General features: G+C 34.8%; 1 protein-coding gene across 1 annotated transcript; it reads left to right on the top strand.

Annotated features, from left to right (window-relative positions):
- The first annotated feature begins 2,813 nt into the window (after positions 1–2,813).
- On the top strand, positions 2,814–9,652 carry LOC130421105 (uncharacterized). The gene is made up of 7 exons (XM_056748812.1): positions 2,814–3,119; positions 3,269–3,349; positions 6,715–6,810; positions 8,475–8,500; positions 8,601–8,672; positions 8,972–9,040; positions 9,223–9,652. Exons 1-7 carry the CDS (start codon positions 2,906–2,908, stop codon positions 9,301–9,303), a joined length of 639 nt encoding a protein of 212 aa, XP_056604790.1. The 5' UTR covers positions 2,814–2,905; the 3' UTR covers positions 9,304–9,652.
- Positions 9,653–10,982: the final 1,330 nt, after the last annotated feature.

Raw genomic sequence — 10,982 nt, 5'->3', positions numbered from 1 at the left:
GAGTTAAACACCTCCACACAAAGAGTCTCGTACACCAAGTTTGCAATTGAGAACTTTATCATGCTTTGGTGTGAAACTGAAATACATAAACACCAGTATGTGCAAAGTACTTGAGTACCACAAATGCATTACAAACCCAATTCAACACGTAACTAGACTATAGAGTCATTAATTATGTATGTAGAGGAGTTAGCATACAAGGTAAGTATTATAAGTATAAGTATGAACTTCAAGGTAACAGTTGCATAGGAAATCAATAACAACTTAGCTGTCAATTAACATTATCCATATCACACTTTACACTAAATAACACCACATTCATATATTTTACTTCTTACTTACAAGGAATGCTTTCAAAGGGCTAATAAGGAGAAACCGACACCAGAATTTCCGTGCTGCTTCATCTAGCGTATCTACTTCCTGAATGTCCGCTCCGTATCAAATGGTTTCAAAATAAAAGTCTCCGGCTACACAACTAAAATCTAAGACTGGCGATGCCAGAACACTATCTGTCATTAAAGGGTTCAAATCACCGAAACAGAAACACCCCTAACCCCATCTTTTGCTTTCTTCAGCGCCCCACTAATGTCCGTCCTGTGCATTGTGATGTATTAATATGAATGATGTCATCTGCTGTTTCAGGTGTGAGTGAAGCAGAAGTGACTGATGTGTTCATCAGTTCTGGTGAAAGTGTGTCTCTGTCCTGTAATGATGCTCTTCATCAATGCTCCTCAACTACATGGAACTACAGTAATTATACAACATCATCTACAGTAGAAGTGTTTGCTGGAGGAATAAATAAGAATAACACAGAGAGATCTGAGAGACTGAGTCTGACATCTGACTGCTCTCTCAACATCTATAAAACAACACAACATGATGGTGGAGTTTACACATGCAGACAATATGTGAATGGAAGTCATCATGGACCTGATTCATGTGTTAATCTACATGTTCTTCATGGTCAGTGTTTCTCTTCATTTATATGAACACATGTTTAACTTCAGATCACAGTTCTCTTTATCTCTTGTGTTTTCACTGAAACTCATGAGTACTGAGAGTGTGTTGTGTGATTTGTGTTTCAGTGTCTTCATCATCATCATCATCACAGACTGAGATAAGAGCAAACACATCTGTCACTTTCTCCTGTCAGCTGTTTTCATTTGACTGTGATCATGTGTTCAGTGATGATGGATTTCAGCTGGTGTGGATGAATCAGACTGATGTTGATCTACAGACAGACTCCAGGGGCCCGTTTCAGAAAGCAGGGTAAGTGCAAACTCAGAGTAAGTCAACCCCAGAAAACGGAATACTCAGGGTTTTTTTGTTTCAGAACGCGAGGTATGTCAAACCCGCGACCACGGAGTAAGTCAAGCCCATTTCAGAAATCGAGGTATTTTATACTCCGAGTGAGTAACCAGAGTAACCTACTCCGTGAACCTAACCTGGTCGGGAGCAGGTTTTATTCCGCAAACCTAGGGTTTGTTACAATCTCCTCCCCCTTTTCGAAGTGAAAGCGAGCGGTGTTGAAATTACATACGTCATTTGTTTATTGATTCGTGTTCCTAATCGCGCTCAATTTAGTCACACAGAACTTAAAATGGCATGTCCGTTTATTTAGGAACCCATAGAAGAGGAAGCTGCATTAATTCGCAGAGAATTATATTTATGTCGGGAGAGAATTGTGAGGCCCCGTTTGGACGTTTTATCTTAACTTTTAAGGCCAGTTTAAGAAGTATATTTAACATTTCCCAATCAGGCATCTTACTAGCAAGACCATTTTATTTCTTTAAAGTTTCCTGAATAAATGATGTTATTGTATTTCTACGACGGCGTTTTAGTGGCACGTTAAAAATAAAATAAATTCAAGATTACGAGATTAAAGTCGAAATGTTACGAGATTAAAGTCGAAATGTTACGAGAATAAACTCGTCGTAATACGTATTTTATTTTCGTGAAGGTTGTAGTTTAAGAGTTGAAGTTATGTTTGAGCACGTCATCTGAATCAGTGAGTTAATTCGTAGTTCATGTCAGATTTTTTCTTCTGAATAAATTCAGTTTCCTACATAACGGCTGCAGTGTCCTTTTACTAATTATAACTCCGTGATGATGCGCCAAAATACAAAGAATTTCCTTATTGCTAAATCATAATCTAAAGTAGGATTTAACCAAATCCTCCACATCCATTGTTTCTAGAAATTCTGTTATTTTTCTCAAAATATTACGACTTTATTCTCGTAACATTTCGACTTTATTCTCGAAATGTTTTTTTTTTTTACGACGCCGTCGTATATTTCATATTCAGCTGCTGCCAAGATCTTTTTATTGCAAAAGGATAGCACCTACATGAGAGCGAGAGAGTTAAATATAATTCGCATTTTCACAGTTTCAACAAAATAAATATAAAAGTGATTGACATATAAACTGGCGCATTAACAAGTGAAGCACTTTTCTCCCACACCAACTCTCTTTCTTTTGCTGCTGCGGCTGTGTTGCTCTTTTTTTCTTAATATTCACCGTACGCTTGTAACAGTACCTTCAATTCGATTGGCGAGAAATGAACAGAGCGCTTTTTGTCACGTGCCGTTGCCATGGTGAATCGTGCTATCTTCACTCAATTGATAATGGCTTTTCATCGCCATGCTGAACGCGCGTAACCTAGAGTGAACTTACTCAGGGTTGATTGAACTAACTCAAATCAGCTGTTCTGAAACTGAAAACTCAGAGTAGCGATTCTCTGAGTAAATCAACTCAGAGTTCAGATTTTAACTCGGTGTTGGTTGAACTTCCTTATTGAAACGGGCCCCAGGTGTTCATCATTAATCATCAATCATCACAGACTGAGATAAGAGCAAACACATCTGTCACTCTCTCCTGTCAGCTGTTTACATATTACTGTGATTATATGTTCAGTTATTATGGATTTCAGCTGGTGTGGATGAATCAGACTGATGTTGATCTACAGACAGACTCCAGATATCAGATTAGATCAGATAAACTCTGTCTCATCTCTCTGACTACAACACTCGTGAATGAAGACGACAACACAGAGTTGAGATGTGTGCTCAAACACAAGAATGACATCAAGACCTCAGTCACATATACTGTCAGATTTACAGGTAAGACATCACTCTGACAGGAGTGTCCTGAACTCAAAGTGACTTCAGTCATTAAACTCTGTACTGATGATGAAGAAATGACATAAACATGAAATATGATTGTGATGTTCTACAGTATGATGTCTCTGAACATTCATCATCTTCTACAGATTCAAACAAGATTCTAGTGACCACCACAAACCCTGAGAGATTCTCAACTCTTAAAACACCAGAAACTACACAACAACAAGGTATATTCCCACTAGAAATGCTTTGTCCCTGCTGGTGCTGAATACATTCCCAGAACAATCTGATATGGTCACGATGTGGAGTTGTTTAAAGGTTCTGGGGACCTTATTTGTGGACCTTCACAGAACGTATAGGCGACGTTTACTAAATGACATTTTCATAACATTTGCAGGACCTTCAGAGGACCAAACCAAAATGTTTCCTCCCAAAATGACAACTAGTTATGTTATTTACTTTTCCTTTTGGCAGAGAAAGATCTGTTTGCTTTATCATGGTCTGTATTAAGAGACTTCTTTAGCTAATCTTGAAGTTTATGATTTTATAAATAATGACAATTACCTTTAAAAAAGAATGATACAATAAACAAACAATTTTTACAGACACATTTAGACATTAGACAGATTTAGAAACTCATCATACAAACATCAACAATGGTGACCAACGTCAAACTAATTTAAAGCTTTCTTTTATTGATCGTCACCATTGTTGAGTTTTGTGTGATGACTGTTGATGTCTAAGTGTGACAGTAATTATTTTGTAACAGTGTTTTCCACTTTTTATAAAAGGACATTTTCATAATGCATGACCGCATGAATCTCAGTATTACTTAAAGAATCTTCACTTTACTGTTGCACATATCATATCATAAAAAGCCAATTTTGTCAACGTAATCTTTTTTTATTTTATCCTTTAAAAACACACACGTATTCTTATAGAAACACATCACATGTTTTGAACGAGGAAATTGAATTGACACAATGAAAGTCCAGAGTCAAGAGTACAACTGAAGTAAACACAGTCATTGTGGTTTGTTGAAATTTAACATTAATATTATTAACTATAATTAAAAAAAAGAATCTATTTTTAACATTGATTCTATTGTTTGTACCTGTTAGCCTGCTGCCTGTGGTCAGAGAACGTCCTGAATGTTCTGTGAAGGTCCACCAAATAACATCTCCACATAATGTAAAATATGACACATTGATACTACAGGATAGTATTGGCTACTACTTGCAGGATTTTCACAGTAAAATCAAAAGCATTACTGTGCTGTAATTTCACAGTTATTGACAGGGATGAGTAGTATTTAAAATTAATGTATTTAAAATATGTATTTGAACTACAAAATACTACTAAGTATTTTAACACTTAACATGCATTAAAAGGTTCACCCCCCAAACAAAATTCTTTCATCATCTACTCACCATCAGGTTGTTTCAAAGCTCTATAAATGTATTTGTTCTGTTAAACGCAGAGCAAGATATTTGTAAGAATGTAATCACTTTTCAGTTCTGTGACATCATCCACTACCATAGTAGGAAAAATGTTCTGTTGAACACCGAAAGAGATCGTTTGACGAATTTAGGAACACAAACAGTTCTGGGGCTCATTTTACAACCATTACATTTTTCCTACTATGGCAGTCAGTGATGTCACAGAATTGAAAATTGCTAACATTCTTACATATATCTTTCTCGGTGTTTTATGTATTATAGGGGTGAAATCACTTGATTATGATCAATTATACTTATCTGGATCAAAATTCATGATATGGGGAAATCAATTAGCATTATGAGCAGGTAGCAAGAATCGGCATGTTTAGGGACTCTGGATTATGAGTATGAACTACAAACAACGTTACATGTGAAATAAAACAGGGCTTTATTACCTAGACTAGACACATATTAATCTAACGTACACACACATACAGTTTAGCATTGGACGAAGGTAAAGTTGAAGCAGAGAGATGAACAGAGCATGGATTTATGGCAGTGTATGATATTCAGAAGATCAATAGCTTGAACAAAACATCAGTTTCTTCTTGTAAAGCACTTTTGTTAAAAGGATTAATTAATAAGACTAAGTATGATACTTGCATGTATTGCCCATCAAAAGAAAGAAAGTGTCCTGATGGAGTTTGTTAAGGCTCCAATCGATATTGGTTGGGAGTGAGAACCATTTTTATGCAGAGCATCTGTATCTGGAAAGACAAGGCCGCAGCCTGGCACAAACTTCGAAGAGTTTTATAAAACTAATATGAAAAGAGTTACCAAAACACAACAAACATCAGGAAATAACAAATGTAGCTCAGATACACCAAACATGATCTAAATATCATCTTGGTTAAATGAGTTACTACAAATCTAATAATTCTAGTTGTAATACACACATTCATGGATACTTTGGATTTATGTTTAAAACAGACATAACAACAAGAACTAACAAATAAATGGAAATTTTATCAATGAATATATGAACATTTCTATAGAGATTTGTTTAGGATTGTATGTCTCTCCCCAAAGTGAGTAAAGCGAGTTCTGCTCCCTACATTCCATTCGCTCGTAAAATACTGTTATATATATATAATACATTATGTTGATGATTTTGTGTGGGTTGCTATGGTCACCAGAGATCTGGTCCTACCTAGGATTGGGGGTAGACACCCTGGTGACTAGTTTGCTGGTTGGGTGAGGGGTGTTGTTGTTATATTTAAGAAATTTAACAAGTTATTGCATGTCTGACTGGTCCAAGGGACTACACAAGTTTGGGTCAACTAGAAAATATCAATTCAAGTAACTCTTTGATGGAAAGCAATTGAGTCAGCATAACATTTCTGTGGAATTAGTAAGTAAAGAATGATTAGTTGAGTCAACAATTTGTTTATAGTGTAATCTGTTCAAGTACTGATTTCTCCTGCTACACAGTAGGTAAGCAGGCGTATTTTGACCCTCTCGACCTGATTTTGCCAAGTGGATGATGTCCTCAGGGCAACATATTTTGTTGACCTAAGGACAACCTAGACCCACACCAAACCCTAACCATAATTTACCCCTAAAATCAGAGGGAAATGATACGTGAAAAACCATGGTCTCATCCTGATTGGAAGATATATCTTAAAATAAACTGTAAAATTTCTGAAATCTGATTGGTTGATTTAAATGTTGTCCTAAGGATATCAACCACTTGACAGAAACAGGAGAGCTGTTCGGACGCAACGTTAGCACAACACGTCTTAATCTCACGAGTAATTGTCCCTCACCCGGGTATTTCTCACCTACTGTTTTGTGTAGGCATAACAATCTACACCATTTGATTAGATTCTCATTAGCATCATCATAACAAATGTACTTTATAAACACACACACAAAATAGTAAGCCAAGAGTCAAGAGCCCAACTAAAGAAAACACTGATCAGTATAATGGAGACTTTTCACCAAATCAATATTCTTTTAATTAAAGTTAACTAACAACATTTTGTTTACAGGTTATGACTGAGCTGTTTTTTTTTCAGGGGCTGATCACAAACTCAAGTCATTGTTCACTTTTAGTGATGTGCATTTGTCATTTTCTGATTTGTCCTTCTCAGTGACCAGCTCTCATACAGTGACTATTGGTGTGATCGTTTCATTACTTCTTCTACTTACTGTTGCTGTTCTTTGTGTGATTTATAGGAAAAGAAAAGGTGAGTTATAAATCCCATTTACAGCACAAATTTAAGGTTATTTAGAATATGCTAATTTCAAGAGGCCATCGAAATACAGTTTATAACATTTTAATAATCAGAAAAAAAATCTTCTGCTCCTGTTTGTTACTGGTTTAAGCTCTCCCTAGAGGGAAAGTTCACCTAAAAATGAAAACTCTGTCATGAATTACTCACTCTCTTGTTGTTAAAAAAAATCACAAAAAAACATCGTAGGAAGTCAAAAGTGCCCCAGAACTGTTTGCTATCCTACATTTTCAAAATATCTTCTCTTTTGTTTAAAATATAAAGTCTTTTTTTCACACTATAGTAGTCAATAGGGTCCAATTACTGTTTGGTTATAATCATTCTTTCAAGTAAATGATGACATAATTTTCATTTTTGGCTGAAGTATACCTTTAAATCAGATGCTGTTTATCTCTAATCTCAGCAGCTCTACAGCTGTGAATGACCAAAGTCCATTTAGGGAAGTATTGGTGCTTGGTGGCCATGTTTCTAACGCCTCCGGGCAGCTATTTTAGTCTCAGCGAGACCACAGTCCTATTAAGTCCTGGAATATTCCCATACATTATAGCCTATGCAGTAATAGTATTAAAGAATTTACCTTTTAAAACATACTGTCTTCATGCATTAATACATATATTAATAGAATTATGCGTGTTATAATTCAAATATCAAATATCCCCTCCCAACTCTTGCACAGTATCTACATTTCATTTAATCTGGTGCCATCTAAAGGACTTTTTATGCATAACAGGCACATTCAAAGTAACTCATGAGTACACAAAAATATTGTGTGTGCACGTCCCTTCTACATCTCCGTAGTTTATTGTAAAGAGCACATTTGTGACCCTGGACAACAAAACCAGTCCTATGGGTCAATTTTTCGAAATTGACATTTTTACATCATCTGAAAGCTGGATAAATAAGGTTTCTTTTGATGTATGTGTTTTTAAGGATAGGAAAATATGTGGCGGAAAAACAGACGTTTATAACTCTGGAATCTGAGGCTGCTAAAAAATCTAAACATTGAGAAAAAAGCCTTTAAAGTTGTCCATCAGGGGTGCTGTAGCAGGCCATCCACTCACACAAGTAACGTTTTTAAGTATTTAGGGTAGGAAATTTACAAAATATCTTCATGGAATACGATCTTAACTTAATATCCTAATGATTTTCGGCATAAAAGAGAAATTGATCATTTTCACCCATACAATATATTTTTGGCTTTTACTAAAAAAGTTACCAGGCTACTTAAGACTGGTTTTGTGATCCAGGGTCACATTTGTTATATTGAGTAATGGCAAAGGAGTCTTGCATAATAATATAAACATGAACATCACAACAAGTGATAATTAAGACCCATACACATCAAGACTCAGTGTATGAACCTCAACAATGGTAAGAATAAACTGAGACCCTCATGCTGCAATGTATGCTGGGAGTCATGAATGAGTTTTGAACTATGATGTTACCCATAATGCATTGCAGCATGTCACAGTATGAGAATGGTGTGACATCACTATGATCATCGCGTTACCTCACCTGTTAACTGTGTTGACTGACTGGCCATGTATGCCTGAAAAACATTCTGTTTTGCTGACCTATTTAATGATTAAAATGCAACGAGAAATGTTTATTTTTTTTAGATCGGAGATTGTCTGGAGCCTCTGTGGTGAGTAAAGTAACGGCTTGATCTGTGAGATATCATCATAAGTCATGTTGGATAAAAATAATCTGATACATTGTGATGTTGTACATTTCCTTTCCTTTAGGTCGCATCTAAGAATGACAATAATGGAACATATGAGACCATCAACATCGTTCCTTCTACTCCTATCACACATGTTAGTAAACAGTTTCCTTCATCTGCAATAAACTCAAAGATTCATGAGATTTGTGAATATTTACAGTCACTGTGTTAATTGTTCTTTGGTTTATATCAACATCATTTTAATTTGTTTATACGATCTTAACAGTCCTCTAAACATGACTTTAAAATCAATCTTTGAAGACTTTGTTCTCTGGAGTAATAAAACACAGTGATTTCAAACTTCACAACTACATCTGTTGAATCTCACTATAGTCTGTCTAACAAACAGTGAGTGGAGAGTTTTTCAGCCTTTATATCTGTGTTGATGTTTAGGAGCAGAAAGATGATGTGGTTTATTCTGAGGTGACCGTTGTCAGTAAAAAACAACTGAAGAACAACATTGTGAGTAGAAACTACAAACATTTACATCCGCCCTCCATTCTAAACTCTCAAACTACATACATGATTTAATGCGCTGCAATATCTTCATGATATACAGTCTCATAAATATGTATTTGTATAATCTTGCTTTAATAAATCTGTGTGTTTAAACATGTGTGATGGTTTCTGTAATGTTCATTCAGGTTCAGTCTGCTGGTGATGTGACTTATGCCGTCATCAGAGGAGGAAAAACTGAACCTGAAGACGCCTGCAGAGAGCTTTAATCCTCCCTGAACAAAACCACTCGCAAATAAAACACAAACACACATAATTAAACAAAACTTAAATTTCCTTTGACAAACAAACTCAAGTGCAGATTTGATTTATTTGATGTATTTTTGGTTGGCTTTGGAATGTTTGTTTGTTGTCTGTTTGTTTATTATTTGATGTCATTGTCCACATGTTAATGAATCCTAACACGCCTGATGAATTTTCATATGTATTGTTAACAGTGTACGTGATCAAATTGGTGTAGTGTCATGGAAACAGATTTCTTAGTTTGACTTTTTATCTTAAATGAAGAACCCCATAAGAAATGTTAAGACATTATTATGTATTTATATATGGGCCTAACATTTTAGACCTCTGTCCCAGCAGAACTTCATCCTCTGCTGCAAATGAATTATCATACATTGTGTAGTGTACTGTAAAGCATAACACAATTTCTTTCCAAAGTATGACCAATGTAGTAGTTTCCATTAATATGACTACACCAGCAACTGTTGCTAATAAAGCTGATACAAGGCAAAATCAGTTTAAAAAATAAAAAGTATATTATTTAAGGAACATACAGAGAAGGAACAAAAAAGAGGTTTAATACTGCCTTAAAAATGACCAATGTGATCAAATACAGACAGACACGTTAAAATAACAGACAAACATCTCAACACATCTACAGTTAATGTAACAAAGATAGACATAATAAGTGTATATTTGAAATATTAAAGTATAAAAATTGTCCATATATTTAAAATATTTATATATTTAATTAAATAATTAATTTAAAGGCTTTATAGTAAACAAATAACCTAAATAATTTAACTATATGATTAAAAAGTTTAATTTAAAGTCACAATTATAGTGAGCAATGTTTCCTTTAGTTGAGTATTGCCAATGTCATTAATTCAATAAATGTTTACGCCAATATTAACATTGAGAGGAAAACATTTTAATCACTAGATGGCGACAGCATCTTATTTTACACATCAATAAAACGATTGTTCATTAACAACAAATGATCAGAGAAAGAATACAAATGATTTCAAAAGCTTTAGTTCACAGGTCTATGAAAATTGACTCAACAGAATGAAATCATGTCACTAAAATAAAATAAAAATCAAGCAGAATAAATAAAACTATAATACACACATCAGTAAATGTTCATTATAAGATTTCTAAAAGAAAGTTAAAGTTTTAATTAATTATTAACACAGTTTATGATTCATTCATGTAGCAGTAGATGCTGAATTCACACTTCACAACCCACAACAGCACATAATCACAACATCATCATTTAACTGTTATATAACTGTTAATTTCCCAGATTTTAGAATAAAAGTTTAAAGTATCAGTGAAATTTACAGTATGAATTATAAGTCACGATTTATCCCAGATCACCGATGTGCTACGTGAAGTTAAATATTCAAAATGAAACTTCAGTTCTTTTCTTCACAATCAAGTTTTGGTGTGAAAACATTTTCATCAGGCTGCAGTCTCCATGTCACTGTTGTGATCTTCTCTATCCCATGATCCTTCAGTTTCAGCTTTATCTGAACAACACAAGCCTGTGGGGCATATTTGAGGCATATGAGGCATATTTACTCTTTAATAGTAAATAAATAAATAAATGATTACTATGTTGGATTTTATACAGTTAATGCTTCCCAGCGGCACCTTGACTGTA

The sequence above is a fragment of the Triplophysa dalaica genome, chromosome 5 (genome assembly GCF_015846415.1).
Source record: "Triplophysa dalaica isolate WHDGS20190420 chromosome 5, ASM1584641v1, whole genome shotgun sequence".
Classification (NCBI taxonomy): domain Eukaryota; kingdom Metazoa; phylum Chordata; class Actinopteri; order Cypriniformes; family Nemacheilidae; genus Triplophysa; species Triplophysa dalaica.
Note: the sequence above shows the minus strand (reverse complement) of the source record. Positions and strands in the feature narration are given on the sequence as shown.